The sequence below is a fragment of the Chlorocebus sabaeus genome, chromosome 19 (assembly GCF_047675955.1).
Source record: "Chlorocebus sabaeus isolate Y175 chromosome 19, mChlSab1.0.hap1, whole genome shotgun sequence".
NCBI lineage: Eukaryota > Metazoa > Chordata > Mammalia > Primates > Cercopithecidae > Chlorocebus > Chlorocebus sabaeus.
The window spans coordinates 898287-917925 of NC_132922.1; the positions used below are offsets into that span (position 1 = coordinate 898287).

Consider the following 19639-nt stretch of genomic DNA (forward strand, 5'->3'; position numbering starts at 1 on the left):
ACCCTTGAGTGCCTAGTTTCAACAAACGTCCACCAACCAAATAAAGGGAATGTACAAGATAAAACGACTCTCCCAGTGTCACTCAAGAAGGACCATATTTTCTGTTGAGTAAAGCAAGCCCTCATTTTTTCCTGCAATCCCCTTTTATACGCTCATTGTTACTCAGAACACTTCAACTAAAAACACAGCAGCATGAAGATGAAAGCTTAAAACAAAACAAAAAACAAAACAAAACAAAACATAAAGGCAGGCTAGCTCAAGGACCAGCAAACTTGCTGTTCTGGAAAGGGCCAAACAGTGAGTGTTTTCAGCCCTGTTTGGCCCTTTCAGTGGGCCTGTGGCCTCCATCACAACTACTCAATTATCCTGTCGCAGCCTGAAAGTAGCCAAGACAACATGTTAAAAAACAGCTGTGACTGTATTCCAAGAAAATTTCACTTAGAAAAACGGGCAGAGTGCCGGACTGGGTCCATGGCTGCAGCTTGCCAATCCTGGATTAGACTATATGCTCTATGAGACCAGAGACTGTGTCCACGGAAATCTCTGTTGCATCCCAGGAACTAGCCCAACCCCTGGAGAAGGGAGAGCACTTCATCCCAGTCCAGTGAACGAGTGGGTACGATTCTGCTGCAGTTAGCTGTGCTGGCTTGTTTTGGAGAGAAAATCCATAAAGCTCAATATCCCAAAATTCTAAGATTATTACCATTCCAAATATAATCTTAAGAAACACAGGACTGCAAGCTGGCCGTGGGCACAACTGAGCAAGAACTGTGGCTCCCTCCTATCCTGTCTGTGCACAACCCTTTCTACACCAGGATGACACTGTCCAGAGCTGCTGGCTACGGAGAGATGGGTGGGCCATGGACCCCACCTCCTCTGCAGCCTCATGGGCACTGTCCCTGACCAGCACTCCTGGGCATTCTGGAAGCAGGCTGTTCTCATAGGAACGAGTGCACAGCTACCAGGTGAGAGGGCACCAGGAAGGGCGTGCACAGAGGCTGCGGCCAAGGCAACCCCTCAGAGTGCCCACTGGCTCCTGCATTCTGGCACCACTTGACAGAAGACCTGGAAAGTCATCACCATGACCGTGATCAGAACCGCTGTTGTAAGAATTACATCTCCACTTCCCCGGAGCCCTGTCTGGGGTTAAGGTGAAATTTCAAATGCTGCCCAAGTATGGGCTCTAGATAATGGACCACAAAGAATATGCCTATTTTCTTATCCTAAAAATAAAAAGCCAGTGTCTGCCAGCACTAGAAAATTGCAAATAAAAAGTTTAATTTCAGAAACTGAGTTCACCATTTATAAATACACTAAAACATAGTCAATGCAAATTTAGATTAAGCGTAGGTACAGTATTTCAACAAAACAACAACTTTTCTAAAAGGTCGTAGGCAAATGAGTGCTCTCTCTCACCCAGAATATTTAATTGGTTTAAAATGAGAAAATGAATCTCCTTTTATCTGAAGACATAATTGTTAAAAGAATCTGACAACTGATAACTTCATTCTGATGTCCTTGGGATTCTAAAATATCCCAGTGATGGCTGCATCTTCCCTATCATTAAAAAAAAAAAAAAATCTAAACACCTAAGGCTATTCTTACAACTGTAATATAACAAGCTTCTTCCCTGTTAATAAGCCATCGCTTCTAAAAAAAACTTTACACAAATGTGATCAAACAAGGGGCTCAGTGCACACATTTCGAAAGACAGCTTCAGAGTGTGGAGATGCTAAAGCGGAGGCGTGGGGGTTTCAGCAGGGACCACCTGCCGTCAGCGTGTCATCGAACGCACTGGCGAAGTGATGAGCACAGTTACAAACGGATCACATTTCAGAGGAGCTGATGATAAACAGTTGGGGTATCTCTGAGTTAACTGACCATGTAAAGCCTGAATGCAGAAACCTGAAATGGGAAAGTTCTCAAAATAAGCTCCATGAAACATCTAAGTTTCGTTTCCAAATGCCACGTCTCTGTCGTAGTAAACAGTTACCTTCCAGAATATTATCTGTACTCCGCGGGACACTTTAGAACCTGCGGTTAAAAACTGCTCAGTCAGGATGGCTTGCCCTCCACCTCCTATTTACAGATTTCGTCTGATAGCCACAAAAGCTATTCTGTTGCAATTAAAGCAATACTTAACTAAAATACAGTACCTGATTCGTGGTTTGTACATACTTGAGTAAAAAGCCTACAGAATAAAATTGTTTACATCTTCTTTGTCATTCTAGTAAAACAAATTACTAGCCCAAAATTTTAAAAAACTTTACAGTTATGAATTAAAATCTAGTCACCATATTTCATAGTTGACAGGACAAGCTATTTCTAGTGGACGTCTTAATAGAACAGCCCGCAAAACCTGGCCTGAAGGAAAAGGGGTAAGGCACGTGGAGACACTGGTGAGCTGGAGGGCGGCCCTGAGAGTGCCTAGTCTGATGTCGTGCACGGCCCTGGGCGGAGCGGGTCACAGACCCGGTACGGGCTGCTAACGCTAGGGCAGCCACGCCTCTGGCCTGGTGGTGCCGTTGTGAGTTTCAATACTGAAAGTATATTAAGGGAAGATTCACTTTCAAAAAGATAAGTTTTTCAAAATGTTCCATCATGAGCCTGGATTGGCCAAGGCTGCCGTTCTCAGTGGGCGTGTTGAACAGCTTTTCTGAAGGGACGATGCTTGGGGGGCAGCCCAAAAATCTGACGGCCAGCGTGGACAGCCCCGGCCAGGACGCCTTCTTCAGGTTCCAGTAGGTGAGCGGGTCACAGCTGTGTTCAAGGACTTCCTCCTCCAGATACGCGAGCACCATGTCTTCAGGCAGCTTTTCTCTTGGGTCTTTCTTCTTCACCTTGGCCACAAGCGACCACAGGCTCTCCTCTGCGGCAGAGTCTTTCGACGGGGAGCCAGCATCACACCTGTGGGAGGCAGCCGCGTCCTCTGAGGTAGAATTCATGAGTTCGAGTTCCCTGATTAAATCCTGCTTGTACTGCTCCGTCTCCTCCTCCGTAAACAGGGAGGCCTTGTAGCGAGGGTCCAGCAGCGTGGCGAAGACGTACCGTGGGTCATGGAGGGTGGCAGACAGGCGGCTCACCATGGCCTCTTTCAGAGAGCGCAGCATGGTGTCGATGCCCATCGTCTCCTCGAAGAGCATCTCCACCTTCCTGTTGAGGATGTGCACCATGGGTATGACCTGGCTGAGGGTGGACATCTGCGTGCTCATCTCCCGGCTCGCGGCCTCGAAGGGCTTCAGCGCACAGCACACAGACTGCATGACTTCCCACTGGTCACAGCTGATCAGCTCTCGGAAGTTACACTCGACGGACATCTCGTTAATGGCCCTTTTCTGCTCGATGAGCCGCTCGAGCATGTGGAAGGACGTGCTCCACTTGGACGGGACGTCCTGGATGAGGTGGTGCTGGGGCAGCGCATACTCCCTCTGCAGCTCGGCCAGTTTCTCCTTCGCCTTGGGCGACCGGTGCACTCGCTCGCAGATCTTCCGGGCGAGGCTCAGCAGGTTCTGCACCATCCGCTGGCTCTTAATGGCCTCGCTGACGATCAGGTTCACCGTGTGGCTGAAGCACTGCACGCTCGAGTGCTCCCCCTCGCTCAGCGTCTTCCCGATGCTGGGGTTGTCGGTGACGGTGATGCCCACCTGAAGGCCAGTGGAGGTCACCCACGCTTCCCACCAGCACTCCAGCTGCTTCTGAATGCTGTTGCCACTGTAGTCGCAGTCCACCTGCGACACGTCCAAGAGCGCCGAGCAGTGGTGGTCATCGCAGCGTGGCCGGGCCGATGACTCGAAGGAAACCCAGTGGGCCGTGAGGGTCAGGTACTCACGGGTCTGGTTACTCATCCATATTCCAGACGTGAAGTGGATCACACCACTCTCAGCTTCCTTCAGGTGGGACATAATTATCTGCTTCACATTATCATACATACCTGGGATAGCTGTCCTGGAGAAGTAGGAAGGGGCAGGGAGGGAGTACTGAGGTTTCAAGTATTCAAGCAGCCTGTTAAAGCCAACATTGTCTACAAAAGAATATGGCTGGAGGTCAAGTGCAATCATTTCAGCTATGAGACTTGTGATTTTTTTGGCAACTGGGTGAGAATCATAAAACTTCTCATTGGTGTCATCGAAGGAGGAAGCGCCTGATAATTCTGTGCCCCGCGGCACCCGGATGTCCGGAGAGGAGGGCCGCGCCGTCTCTGAGACCTCGGTTTTCAGCACGTTGCTATGGAACCGCTGTAAATGTCTCAGAAGACAGCTGGTACCCAAGTTAGTCGGCTTCTTCCCCCGGCTGATGGTCCGGCCACAGTGCAAGCACACGACTTTTGTGGAGTCTGCGGAGCAAATAGAAAAATGATTCCACAGTTTTGAGGTCTTTTTACTATTAACAGGAAACATAACTTGACTGTTTTTTGTGACCACTGTTGGCAAGTCAGTCAGTTTGGAAGAGGAACTTTCTGCAGAGGCCAAAGTGGCATACGGAGAGTTTGCCAGACTGGCACCCAGAAAACCCTTCTGGCTCCCGACAACTTCTGGGTGGCGCCGGTAGAGATGTCTCATCAGACAACTGGTGCCCACGTCACCCTTCTTCCCCCGGCTGATGGCGCAGCCGCAGTACCGACACTCGGCCTTAAGGCTGTCCGTGGGGGCCAGGGAGAAGTGATGCCAGACCTCCGACTTCAGTCTCTTCATGACCTTTTTATTCTGCTGGAAGACGGCGCCAGATTCAAACAATCTAGGACTCAGCCCGTCAGCCTGCTGCTTCTCGGGAGAGGACGCCGAGGCCTCCCCCACGTCGTCGGAAGATGAGAAGGCCGCTGCGTCTTCCATCGGCCCATCTCCAGGGTTCAAGTGAGACTGCAGGTCCTCAGTCAGCCTGTCAGGGGAGGAGGAGGCCGAAGGGGACTCTCTGACCAGCTTTACCGGAGACGAGGACACAGAGCTGAGCTCCCCCTCTGGCGGCAGCAAGGAAGGCAGCAGGGTGGGAGGGGTGGAGTACAGAGGCGGGATGCCCGTGCCCCCGTTCTCCTGCAGCACAATGGCGCGGTGTGCTCTCCACATGTGCCTGATGAGGCAGCTTGTGCCCAGGTCCTTCCCGTTCTTCCCCCGGCTGAACTCGTTCATGCAGTGAATGCAGACGGCTTTGGAGTTGTCCAGTGGTGACAGGTAGAAGTGCTTCCAGACAGCGGACCTTCTCCTAGACCCGGAGGTGCTCTTTGGAAGTGGAAGGCTCTTCTCCGCTAAGTTCTCTGCAGTTTCATCGTAATGGAGAGCAGGGAGGTGGGGAGATGCCCCTACCAGGGCTTCTTCTCTGCCGCACTTCTCTGAAACGGACATGTCAGAGGAGATTTCTTCAGAAGAAACTACAGACACAGACTCCTCTGTTATTCGATCGGGGGACGGGATCTTAGACGTCACTTTCTGGACAAGTTTGATGGGTGAGAGGATGGTGCTGAGGTCGCCCGTGTCCGCAGGCTGCGGTGGAAGCAGGAGGGAGGGAGAGGGGAACGAGGACACGGCAGACACGCTGCCGTTTTCCTGAATGAGCACGGTCGGGTGTGCGCGCCTCACGTGCCTCATGAGACAACTGGTACTCAAGTCTTTCTCATTTTTGCCTCTGCTGAACTCTTTCACGCAGTACATGCATATTGCTTTAGTGCTGTCTCGGGGAGAGATAAAAAAATGCTTCCAGGCTGGAGACTTCTTCCTGGAGCTCATGTTCCGGCTGGAAAGGAGGCTCTGGGTCACGGCCTCCATGGCCACGTCGTAGAGGGTGCTGCTGTACTGGGAGAACAGCGCGCCATAGTCGTCCTCACTCTCTGCAGACAAGTACTTCCCTGGGGGCTTGCAGCTGCAGCCCGTCCCGCCGAGGACCGCTCGCTCCCCACCGCTGTCCGTCTGCTTCATGTTCTCCTGCTCACTTTTAAAGTCCATTCTTTCCAAACTATCAGGAGGAATTCCATCATCATCTTCCTCTTCTATTTTAAACTTTATTTTATCAGAAACGAAATCACCGTCCTCTTTGGGACAAGTTTTCAAGTTATTCTCCATGACTGACCATAACTACTCTGGCTGTGTCTTAGGTTCGTAAAAAACTGATCCAAATGCTCATTTGTGCCCCGGAATGTAGATTATCTTCACTTTTTCATCATAATTCCATCTTTCAGGATGTTCCTATAAATATGGCTAATCATAAATAGTACTGAAAAAAAGAATCTGTGACTCATGGTCTTTGAGCATAGATCACTGCTTTCCAGGAGTCCTGCTACTAAATCCTCATGGTGTAGACGACAATGTGTGCAGCAGAGACGGGCTTCTGGTCCTGAGGACAGGATCTGCCTGGTCATCTTGAGAGCATACACGTGACCCTTGTGCATTACCTGTAAGAGATGAAATCAAATTAAGCACGGAACTAAACCACACATTTTAATCTCTATCATCATGGCTACATCAGCCTAAATATGTATAGAAAAAAACTGTACAATGGAAAACTGGAATAGAAAAACTTGTTCCTTGACTTCCTGCAATCCATTTACACAGTGAAAATACTCCCAAATTGTAAAATAAGCAAAAAATAGAGACATGAAAAATATGCAAGTGGCCTATTAATAAAGGATTGGGGAACATGAACTAAAACCTAGAATGGTATAAAGAGGTTGCTTCATCTAGAATTTATGCCCTCATCCTTCAAACAGTTCACGAGAGGTACTCACAGCTGGTACAATCAGCAAAGCTGAATTCCTTGAAAGCAATTCATCCTACCTTGCTAGAAGACCTGATACATGAAATACGAATTAGAAAAACTCCAGCTAACATATGAAATCATCAACCCAGACGAAAAGCTGAATATGAAATGGACCATGGTGGTTCCTGCATCTAAGAATGGAAAGATGTCCTGTGGGTATAAACCGCTTCCAGCCTGTCCTTCTGTCACCCATTCAATGCCCCGTCCCCAAGTGACGCTGGGTCGTGCTGGAAAACGTGGCTGAGAGGAGACAGTCACGGGACCTGACAGCCAAGAACCACAAGATTCCAGCTATGGTAAATGCTGGAAGTGAAGGAACATGGTGTTACAAAGACAGGGGAGAACAGGGGCAGGAGCTGTAAGGGTGTAACTGAGCCGAAGCTCAGAGGACGATGGAGTCATGTGGGGTAGGAGAACCCAGTTTAATAAGGAACTAAAACCAAGTAGCAACAAAAACATGTTTTCAGTAATATGGCAGCATAAATATCCTGTAATAAAGCCAGACTCTAGAAAATCTCCAACAAACTTTTTTTGAAGAGACGGAGTCTCACTGTCACCCAGGTTGGAGCGCAGCCTCGACTTCCTGGGCGTGAGCCCTCCTCCCAACTCAGCCTCCCAAAGTGCTGGAGTTACAGGCGTGAGCCAATGCTCCCACCACAAACTTACTTTATAAGGTATTACTGGGCATGCCAGAAAGTGGGAGAATTCTTCAAGGGAGTGGCAAATGGGCAGGAGAGGTGCGCCATCCCCAGCCTGGCCAGCATGGGTCACCCCCACAGGGAGGAGCTGAACCTGACATTCCTCCACCATGCAGGAAGCAAGAACTGAAGTCACCACATCATGTATTTTCTAAACCAGGGCATTTCTGAGAGTGAAAGGGAGCTATTAATAATACTGCTGGGGGCCGGGCGCAGTGGCTCACGCCTGTAATCCCAGCACTTTGGGAGGCCGAGGCGGGTGGATCATGAGGTCAGGAGATTGAGACCATCCTGGCTAACACGGTGAAACCCCGTCTCTACTAAAAATGCAAAAAGTTAGCCGGGTGTGGCAGCGGGCGCCTGTAATCCCAGCTGCTCAGGAGGCTGAGGCAGGAGAATGGCGTGAACCCGGGAGGCGGAGCTTGCAGTGAACTGAGATCGCGCCACTGCACTCCAGCCTGGGTGACTGAGCGAGACTCTGTCTCAAAAAATAATAATAATAATAATAATACTGCTGGGGAAACAGGCTTAAGCCAAACCTATCTGTGGCAAAGCAAGATGTATGGTCGCCCTAAAAAGTGTTCCAAGGTTAATAAAAACTGCTAGCTTCCACCAGAAATAAATGCAGGTTCTTTCTGAAAAGCATTCCCAATAATAAGTTCTACAAAGTATAGCCAGATAGAAAAGAAAAATAAGAGATTAACACAGGCCAGGCATGGTGGCTCATGCCTGTAACCCTAGTACTTGGGAGGCTGAGGTGGGAAGATCGCTTGAAATCACGAGTTTGAGATCAGCCTGGGCAAAAACACAAGACCTTGTTCTCTACAAAAAAAAAAAAAAAAAAAAAAAAGCCGAGTATGGTGAGCCTGTAGTCCCAAGCTACTCAGGAACTCAGGAGGCTGAGGTCGGAGGATCACTTGAGGGCAGGAGTTTGAAGACTAGCCTGAGTAATAGTGAAACTCTGTCTTTACAAACAAAACAAAATTAGCCAGGTGCAGTGGTGTGTGTCTGTATCTCAGCTACTTTGAAAACTGAGGAGGCTTGATGATTTCAACCCCAAAATTTGACGCTATGGTGAGCTATGATTGTGCCACTGCACTCCAGCCTGGCCAACAGTGAGATCCTGTCTCAAAAAAACAGCAACTGTCTTTTTTTTTTTTTTTGAGACAGAGTCTCGCTGTGTCCCCCAGGCTGGAGTGCAGTGGCGCGATCTCGGCTCACTGCAAGCTCCACCTCCCAGGTTCACGCCATTCTCCTGCCTCAACCTCCCGAGTAGCTGGGACTACAGGCGCCTGCCACCACGCCTGGCTAATTTTTTGTATTTTTAGTAGAGACAGGGTTTCACCGTGTTAGCCAGGATGGTCTCGATCTCCTGACCTCATGATCTGCCCACCTCGGCCTCCCAAAGTGCTGGGATTACAGGCGTGAGCCACTGCACCCAGCCAACAGCAACTGTATTTCTATAGATTAATTAGAAAATGACAAAAAAAAAAATCTGTTTGAGATGGATCACTCTGTCGCCCAGGCTGCAGTGTGCAGCAGCACAATCTCAGCTCACCGCGACCTCCGCTTCCTGAGTTCAAGTGATTCTCCTGCCTCAGCCTCCCACGTATGTGTGTGCCATGACACCCGACTAATTCCTTTTGTATTTTTAGTAGAGACGGGGTTTCCCCATGTTGGCCAGGCTAGTCTTGAACTCCTGACCTCAAGTGATCCACCCGCTTCAGCCTCCCAAAGTGTTGGGTTTACAAGCGTGAGCCACTGTGCCTGGCCAGAAAATGAAACATTTTAAAATTCCACATCTAATGTCCGAAAGCATGAAAGCATGAAATAAGAGATGAATTTTTAAAAATATGTACAAGACCTGTATACTGAAAGCTGCAAAACACTGCCGAGAGAAATTAAAGGCTTAAATAGATGGAAAAATATACCAAGTTCATGGATTAGAAAACTCAATGTTGGTATCAGTATGTTCCCAAATTGACCTATAAATTCAGTATGCTCCCAGTCAAAATTCCCGAATGCTTTTTGCAGTAGCTGATAAACAGAAGTCTAAAATTGACACGGAAATACGAAGAGTCAGGAATAAAAAAAATTATTTTGGAAAGAAAGAACAAAGCTGGACTCACAGTCACTTCCACTTCTAGCCATGATGAATAAAACAAGGAAACCAGGTTTACCTCAGACAACTCATAAGCCAACAAGGAAACCAGGTTTACCTCAGACAACTCATAAGCCAGGCGCCGTGCACGAAGCGACGTTTTCAGACACTGGAGAAGAGAACGCACAGGACGCAGATCACAGGAGTGCGAAAGCTGAAGAGGGAGCCGCCGGCCCTCGCTCGCGGCGGGGCCTCCTGGCTTCCAGGCTGCGGGGCGGGGAGTGGAGCTCGGCAGAGCCCGCGGTCTGGAGCACGTCCCGAGCGCGGGGAGGAGGGAGCCCCGCAGACCTGCGGAGGATCCTCGTGTCTTCGGCTCAATACTGATCTGCATCGGCATTTGAGGAAACCACCTCAGAGAACCAACGGGAAAAGAACCACCAGGGCTCCCTGGAGGCTGGGAACAGCCGGCGTTTCCACCACCGGGAGTGGACGACAGCAGGCTCAGAAGGGTCCGGACTGAACAGGGGTTCACAACAACGGCCGCTCTTTTTTAGGAGCCACCCGAACACGACTTAAACGCCAGCCTCAAGAGGAAGAAATGGTCTGTGACCAACTTTACTGCAACCTAAAACAAGTCTCAACAGCATTTAAAGGGATATAACAAAATCCTGCATCCAGTAAAGTAAAATCCAAGATGGCTGACAAACAAAACCCACTAGACATGAAGCGGGAAACAACCTCTGACCAGAAGAAAAACCAACCAATAGAAACAGGCCCAGACACTGAGCTGCAGAAAAACCAACCAATAGAAACAGTCCCAGACACTGAGCCGGAGAAAAACCAACCAATAGAAACAGGCCCAGACACTGAGCCGGAGAAAAACCACCCAATAGAAACAGGCCCAGACACTGAGCCGGAGAAAAACCAACCAATAGAAACAGGCCCAGACATAAGACGTTAAAACAGCTATTGTAAGAGCGGATATAGTGGTATGTGCCTGGGCAACATGGCAAAACACTGTCTCTGCAAAAAAAAAAAAAAAAAAAAAAAATACAAAAATTAGGCTGGGTTTGTTGGCTTACGCCTGTAATCCCAGCACTTTGGGAGGCTGAGGCAGACGGATCAACTGAGTTCAGGAGTTTGAGACCAGCCTGGCCAATATGGCGAAACTGGTCTCTACTAAAAATACAAAAATTAGCTGGGCGTGATGGTGGGTGCCTGTAATCCCAGGTACTTGGGAGGCTGAGGCAGGAGAATCACTTGAACTCAGGAGGTGGAGGTTGCAGTGAGCCGAGATCGCTCCACTGCACTCCCGTTTTTGTTTGTTTGTTTTGAGATGGAGTCTCGCTCTGTGGCCAGGCTGGAGTGCAGTGGCGCAATCTCCGCTCACTGCAACCTCCACCTCCCGAGTTCAAGTGATTCTCCTGCTTCAGCCTTCCAAGTAGCTGGGAGTACAGGCACCCACCACCACGCTCAGCTAATTTTTTTGTATTATGAGTAGAGATGGGGTTTTACAATGTTGGCCACAATGGTATCGATCTCTTGACCTCGTGATCTGCCTGCCTCCCAAAGTGCTGGGATTACAGGTGTAAGCCACCATGCCCGGCCCACTCCCGGCTCATTTTTGTTTTTGTTTTTGTTTTTTGAGACGGAGTCTCGCTCTGTCGCCCAGGCTGGAGTGCAGTGGCGCGATCTCAGCTCACTGCAAGCTCCGCCTCCCGGGTTCACGCCATTCTCCTGCCTCAGCCTCCCGAGTAGCTGGGACTACAGGCGCCGCCACCACGCCCAGCTGGTTTTTTGTATTTTTAGTAGAGACGGGGTTTCACCATGTTAGCCAGGATGGTCTCGATCTTCTGACCTCGTGATCCGCCCGCCTCGGCCTCCCAAAGTGCTGGGATTACAGGTGTGAGCCACCGCACCTGGCCCATTTTTGTATTTTTAGTAGAGATAGGGTTTCAGCATGTTTGCCAGGCTGGTCTCAAACTCCTGACCTCAGGTGATCCACCCACCTCGTCTTCTAATTCTCTTACTAGTGTATTTTGAAGAGCACAAGTTTTTATTTTTGATGAAGTCCACTTCACTCTTTTTTTATGGATTGTGCTGTTGGGCTTGTACCGAAGAAATCTTTGCCTAATTCAAAGATTTTCTTCTGTGTTGTCTTTTAGAAGTTTTACAGTTTTATATTTAGATCTTTGAGGGATTCAAGTTCATTTTTTTGCACATGGATGTCTAACTGTTCCAACACAATCTGTTGAAAGGACAATCCTTTCGCCATTAAGTGCCCATGTAACTTTGTTAAGAATTGGTTGCTTGCACATGTATGGATTTATTTCTGGATTCTCTATTCGTTCCTCCAATCTCTTCTTCAGTGATTATACTGACCACATAATCCAGCTGTTCCACCCCTAGTTATTATTACTCCTAGAGAAATGAAAACCTATCTCTGTATGAAGAAATTTTTTTTTCTTTTGAGACAGAGGCTCACTCTGTCACCCAGGCTGGAGTGCAGTGGTCCATTGGCTCACTGCAACCTCCACCTCCCGGGTTCAAATGATTCTCCTGCGTCAGCCTCCCGAGTAGCTGGAATTACAGATGCCTGTCACCACACCCGCTAATTTTTGTATTTTTAGTAGAGACAGTGTTTCACCATGTTGGTCAGGATGGTCTTGAATTCCTGACCTCAGGTGATCCGCCCATCTAGGCCTCCCAAAGTGCTGGGATTACAGGCATGAGCCAACATGCCCAGCCTCTGTATGAAGACTTACATATAAAATTCACAGCAGCTTTATATGTAATATCTAAAAACTAGAAGACAAATTGTGATACATCCCTACAATGGATCATTACGCAGCAACAACAAAAGAATGAATGGATACATGCAACACGGATGAATCTCGAAACAATCATGCAGAGTGCGGAAGGCGAATGGGCAGATCTGTGATTGGGGGAGGAGGGGCCACGAGGTGCACAAGACACAGGAGGGATGCGTGTGTCCATGCTGCCTGCAGGATGGGTTTATGGATGAGCAAGCATGTCCATATGAAGATTCATATGCAAACGTTCATAGCAGCTGTTTATGTATAATATATGGATATGGATATATATTTATCAGATTATGCACTGTAAATATGTGTGGCTTATTGTATATCAATTATACCCAAATAAACTGTTTTTTAGGCCAGGAGCGGTGGCTCACACCTGTAATCCCAGCACTTTGGGAGGCCGAGGCAGGGTGGGGATCATATGAGGTCAGGAGTTCAAGACCAACCTGGCCAACATGGTGAAACCCCGTCTCTACTAAAAATACAAAAATTAGCCAGGCGTGGTGGTACATATCTGTAACACTAGCTACTTGGGAGGCTGAGGCAGGAGAATCATTTGAGCCTGGGAGGTGGAGGTTGCAGTGAGCTGAGATCGAGCCATTGCACTCCAGCCTGGACGACAGAGTGAGACTCCGTCTCAAAATAAATAAATAAATAAATAAATAAATAAATAAATAATAAAGCTGTGTTTTTAGAGAGACAGGGATTGTCAGACTGAATAAAAAAGCAAGACTTCCTATATGCTGCCTCTAAGAAACACGCTTTAAACATAAAGACACAAATAGCTTAATCCTTTTCTCGTTTAGGAAAAAAAATTGCAGCTCACTGTCAGCGCTCATTTACTTTTACATAAACACACTCTTTGAGGCTGAAGTAAATCTGATTTTCAATGTGAAAATAAAACATAAAAACTGTTCTTGGAATTATTTCTAAACAGAACTAACATCAGAGTCATCTGAATCATCAGAGTCATCTATTTTGGAAAAACTGGATTCATCAAAGGAGTCTTTGGCCAGCAACTGAGAATGATGTTAACACCATGCGTGGGAACGCTGTGTCTTCTGGGATTTGACGTTTTCAGCAACTGAGAATCCCTATATTTTGTAAATGGAAATACCACGACTAAAAACAGAATACTGAAAATAGAATGAGGTCTTTTGTTTCCAAAGCCGATATACTTGAGCAACGCAGAAGTCATCATGAAAATGAGAGATTTCGTGGCAAACTTATCTCGGGGTAAACGCTGCAGCTGCAAGCACTGCCAGTAAGTGTTCTTGGGGCAAACAGGAAAAGAGTTTAAAACAAATGGATGGGAAAAGGTACACCACGTTAATACAAACCGAGAGAAAGCTGGAGTGGCGATATTAACACCGGGTAAAGATTCAAGAATAACATACTAAATACAATAAACAACATCACAAAATTACAAGGGGGTCAATTCATTCAGAGCGCATTCTCCCAAAGGGGCATCTACCTGCAAAAAGACCTTCAAAACACATGAAGCAAAGCTGACAGAACTAAAGGGAGACAAGATAAGTCACCATCACAGATAGAGATTTCCACAGAACTATTCAGTAAGTAACTGAACAAGTACATAAAAATCAGTAAAGAAACGGAAGATTCAAATCAACACTATTATCCAAGTTGACCTAATGGACGTTTATTGAGCAGACCAACAACAACAGAATACACATTATTTACAAGTGTACACAAAACCTCCACCAAGACAGACTCTTCTCTGGACAATAAAGCAAACCTCAATACATTTAAAAGAACCAAAATCAGAGAACGGTTTCTGACAAGGGAACTGAATAAAAACTCAGCAATAGAGTAACATCTGAAAAAACCCAAAATATTTTCAAATAAATAACACATTATGCACAGTATCAAAGAAAAAAATCACAAAACTAAAGCAAATTTAATCCCACAGTAAGCAGCAAGGAAAAAATAATAAAGATGTGAAATCAATGAAATTTAAAAAAAAGAAAAAAATCAATGAAACCAAACTCTGGTTCTTGGGAAAGAGCAATAAAATGGGTAAGCTTCTACAAATATTGATTAGGGAAAAAATGGAGAAGACAGAATTTACCACTACTAGGAATAAGAGAGGGGGTATCATTACAGATCCTACAGGTATAAAAGGATAGTAAGGAAACATATAAACAATTTTATAAAAATAAATTCTGCAGGGCCGGGCGCGGTGGCTCAAGCCTGTAATCCCAGCACTTTGGGAGGCCGAGATGGGTGGATCACGAGGTCAGGAGATCGAGACCATCCTGGCTAACACAGTGAAACCCCGTCTCTACCAAAAAAAATACAAAAAACTAGCCAGGCGAGGTGGCGGGCGCCTGTAGTCCCAGCTACTCAGGAGGCTGAGGCAGGAGAATGGCGTGAACCCAGGAGGCAGAGCTTGCAGTGGGCTGAGATCCGGCCACTGCACTCCAGCCTGGGCAACAGAGCAAGACTCCGTCTCAAAAAAAAATAATAATAATAATAAAAATAAATAAATAAATAAATAAATAAATAAATAAATAAATTCTGCAACTCAGATGAAATGGACAAGCCGGGCGCGGTGGCTCACGCCTGTAATCCCAGCTCTTTGGGAGGCCGAGGTGGGCAGATCACCTGAGGTCAGGAGTTCCGAGACCAGCCCGGCCAACATGGTGAAACCCTGTCTATACTAAAAATACAAAAATTAGCTGGGGTGCACCTGTAATCCCACCTACCTGAAAGGCTGAGGCAGGAGAATCCCTGCAACCTGGGAGGCGGAGGTTGCAGTGGGCCGAGATTGTGCCATTGTACTCCAGCCTGGGCGACAAGAATAAAATCCGTCTCAAAAAAAAAGAAAAAAAAGAAAGAAAGAATTGATGACACAAACAAATAAAAAACACATCCAGGTTGGTGTGGATGCAGTGAAAAGGGAAAACTTTTACACTGCTGGTGGGAATGTAAACTAGTACAACCACTATAAAAAACAGTATGGAGGCCAGGCACAGTGGCTCACGTCTGTAATCACAGTACTTTGGGAGGCCGAGGTGGGTAGATCGAGACCAGCCTGGCCAACATGGTGAAGTTCGAGATGAGCCTGGCCAACATGGTGAAACCCTGTCTATGCTAAAAATACAAAAATTAGCTGGGGTGCACCTGTAATCCCAGCTACCTGAAAGGCTGAGGCAGGAGAATCCCTGGAACCTGGGAGGCGGAGGCTGCAGTGAGCCAAGATGGCGCCACTGCACTCCAGCCTGGGTGAGAGAGCAAGACTCTGTCCCAAAACAAAAAAAGAAAAGAAATTCTGCGACTCAGATGAAATGGACAAATTACTTGAAAGACAAAAACCACAGAAACTCCAAGAATAAGCTGATTAGCCTTTTATTTACAAATTGAACTTATAGTTGAAAAACCTACCCACAGAGAAACTTCCAGGCCCAGATGGCTTCAGTGGTGAATTCTACCAAACATTAAAGAAAGAAAACATACAAATTCTTCCAGAAAATAAAGGAAGAAACATCTCCCAATTCTTTATATAAGCAGCATTACTGATACCAAAACCAGCAGACATTACAATAAAAGAAACAGCTTGATATCCCCATGAACATAGAAAAAAAATCTTTAACAAAAATGTAACAAATTAAATTAAGCACTGTGTATCAAAGATAATATGTCATGATTTATCACAGGAATAAAAGGTGGGTTTAATAATAAAAAAATTAAAACAGGCCGGGCGCGGTGGCTCACACCTGTAATCCCAGCACTTTGGGAGGCCGAGGCGGGCAGATGTCCTGAGGTCAGGCGTTCAAGACCAGCCTGGCCAACACGGTGAAACCCCGTCTCTGCTAAAAATACAAAAATGAACTGGGCATGGTGGCACGCGCCTGTTTTCCCAGCAACTCAGGAGGCTGAGGCAGGAGAATCGCTTGAACCTGGGAGGTGGAGGTTGCAGTGAGCTGAGATCCAGCCACTGCCCTCCAGCCTGGCGACAAAGTGAGACTCTGTCTCAAAAAAAAAAAAAAAAAAAAAAAAAGGCTGGGCATGGTGGTTCATGCCTGTAATCCCAGTACTTTGGGAGGCCGAGGCAGCTGGATCACGAGGTCAGGCGATCGAGACCATCCTGGCCAAAATGGTGAAATCCCGTCTCTACTAAAAATACAAAAATTGTGGTGGGCAGCTGTAGTCCCAGCTACTTGGGAGGCTGAGGCAGGAGAATCACTTGAACCTAGGAGGCAGAGGTTACAGTGAGCCGAGATTGCACCACTGTACTCCAGCCTGGAAGACAGAGCAAGACTCCATCTCAGGGGAAAAAAAAAAAAATTAAAACAATACATTAGCGAAAGGAGGAAAAACATATGGTCATGTCATTCGACATAGAAAAACATTTGCCAACACTTCCACCTCTATTCACAGCAAAAACTCTGAGCAAACCAGGAACAGAAGGAAATGTCTTCAGCCTTATAAGAGGCATCCAGAAAACAGTGCGGCTCCCATCATCCTCATCAAGGAAAGAGTGAGCGCTTCCCCTCAGCATATTCTACCCAGCACTGGATGGGAGCCTGCCCAGGCAGGAGGCTGCTGTCAGAGAAAATCACAACTGCCTTGATGGGCAGACGACAGGGCCATCGATGTCGTAAAGGTTGCAAGGCCTCCACAAAACAGTACTAGAGCTAAACAGTAAGAGAGTTCAGAGGGTCACAGGACTCAAGCTCATTCTTGCTCTCAGCACGGGCCAGCTCCCCCGGAATGTCCTTTCTAATTTCAGGCATCTCTCCTCCCTGGCGGCAGCGCTGCCCCGTTCACCAGCCCTTATTTTCTCATTCCAGGATGACCTTGTCCTCCACGCTCCCTGCTCCAGCCTACAAGGTGGGCCGTGCACCTCTGCGGGTCGAAAAGAACCCAGCCGTTCTCTCTTCAAAACAGACATCTCATTCTAGGTTGGTCTTGACTCTCTCTGAGCCTTTCTTGGGGCTGCAGGGTCGGGGTGAGGAGGTGGGAAGACCCGCTGCAGCACACCTCCTACCACCGCACCTCGCTCTACTGCAACCTCTACCTCCCAAGTTCAAGCAATTCTGCTGCCTCAGCCTCCCGAGTAGCTGAGACTACAGGTGCACGCCACCACGCCTGGCTAATTTTTGTATTTTTAGTAGAAACGGGGTTTCACCGTGTTAGCCAGGATGGTCTTGATCTCCTGAACTCATGATCCGCCTGCCGCGGCCTCCCAAAGTGCTGAGATTACAGGCATGAGCCACCACGCCCAGCCAACTATATACTTTTTTTTTTTTTTGAGATGGAGTCTCGCTCTGTCGCCCAGGCTGGAGTGCAGTGGTGCAATCTTGCCTCACTGCAAGCGCCACCTCCCAGGTTCATGCCATTCTCCTGCCTCAGCTTCCCAAGTAGCTGGGACTACAGGCGCCCGCCACCACACCCAGCTAATTTTTGGTATTTTTAGTAAAGATGGGGTTTCACCACATTAGCCAGGATGGTTCCGATCTCCTGACCTCGTGATCCGCCTGCCTTGGCCTCCCAAAGTGCTGATGAATATAAAAGAATTCTAAGCCAGGCACGGTGACTCACGCCTGTAGTCCTAGCACTTTGGGAGGCTGAGGCAGATGGATTATTTGAGCCCAGGAGCTTGAGACCAGCCTCCTGGCCAACATGGTGAAACCCCATCTCTACTAAAAAAAAAAAAAAAAAAAAAATATATATATATATATATATATATATATATATATATATATATGCCAGGCATCATGGCACACACCTGTAATCCCAGCTGCTTGAGAGGCTGAGGCAGGAGAATTGCTTGGACCCTAGAGGTGGAGGTTGCAGTCAACCAAGCTTGCACCACTGCACTCCAGCCTGGATGACAGAGTGAGACTCCGTCTCAAAAAAAAAAAAAAAAAAAAAATCTATCTTTTAAAAATACTTACTGAAATGTAGCTACGTGAACTATGATTTCAGGTATTTGCTTCCAAATAATTGAGTGGATTGTAACAGAAACCAAAATTGACAAGCGGGAGCTAACTAAAGAGCCTCTGCATAGCTGAACCTATCACGGCAAAGGAGACTATGGACAGAACAAGCAGAAAACGCACTGAATAAGAGAAGATATCTGCAAACTGCATCTGACAAAGGCCCGAAATTCACAATCTATAAGAAGCTTAAAAAGAAATAAAATAACCCCATTAAAAAGTGAGCAAAGGACATGAACAGATTCTTCTCAAAAGGAGACATAAAAGTGGCCAACAGACGTGAAAAAAGGCTCGACATCAACAGTCATCAGAGAAGTGCAAATCAAAACCACAACAAGATACCATCTCACACCTGTCACAATGGCTTTCATTTAAAAAAGAAAAAAATAACAGATGCTGGAGAGGCTACAGAGAAAAGGGAAAGTCAAGCACTCCTGGCAGGGATGCCGATGAGTTCAGCCACTGCGGAGAGCAGTGTGGAGTTTTCTCGAAGAACTAACAACAGAGCTACCATCTGACCCAGTGATGCCACTACCAGGTGTGTACCCAAAGAAATAAATCATTCTACAAAAAAACCCCACGTACACATGTAGGTTCATCACAGCACTATTTACAATAACAAAGACATGGAATCAACCTACGGGCCTGGCAGTGGTGGACTGGATAAGGAAAATGCGGTATATCCACGCCATGGAGTATTATACAGCCACAGAAAAGAACAAAATAACGTCCTTTGCAGCAACATGCATGCAGCTGGTGACCACCGTCCTAAGTGGACGAACACAGAAACAGAAAACCAGATACCACATGTTCTCACCCATCAGTGGGAGCTAAGCACATGGTACATAGGGACATAAAGACGAGAACCACAGGCGCTGGGACTGAGAGTGAGGAGCGAGGGAGCGGGGAGGAGGGGCAAGGCTGAAAAACAACCTATTGAGTGCCACGCTCACAATCTGGGTGATAGGATCATTCTTATCCCAAACTCAGCGTCACGCAATACACTATGTTGTGAACCTGCACATGTGCCTGATGAATCTAAAATCAAAGTTGAAACTATTTTTAAAAATAAATTTTTTTAAGAAGGGAGTGGAGGACACAGATGAAATGGGAATGGCTGTGAACTGGTAACTTCTGAAGCCGGGGATGTGTGCACAGGGTTTGTTATGCTACTCTTTCCACATTTATGTATATCAGATTATTTCCATGAGAGCTATTTTAAGAAAAAAACCAATTAGATACGCTGCTTACTTTTCAAGAGAAACAACGTAAACCAGGAAACAAAGGAATGACATCTTCAAAGCAGTGAAA

General features: G+C 47.0%; 1 protein-coding gene across 3 annotated transcripts in view; it reads right to left on the reverse strand.

Annotated features, from left to right (window-relative positions):
* Positions 1-1254: 1254 nt before the first annotated feature.
* Positions 1255-19639, reverse strand: part of ZBED4 (zinc finger BED-type containing 4) — a 35403-nt gene continuing 17018 nt past the window's right edge. For 2 of the 3 annotated variants that reach the window (XM_038007287.2, XM_007976163.3), the window contains exon 2: positions 1255-6379. In XM_038007287.2, coding sequence (XP_037863215.1) covers positions 2535-6050 — 3516 coding nt within the window. In that variant the 5' untranslated portion in view covers positions 6051-6379 and the 3' untranslated portion in view covers positions 1255-2534. Of the gene's footprint in view, positions 6380-9661; positions 11439-19639 lie in introns of those variants that run through there. The other variant, XM_007976166.3, reaches the window with a different exon arrangement.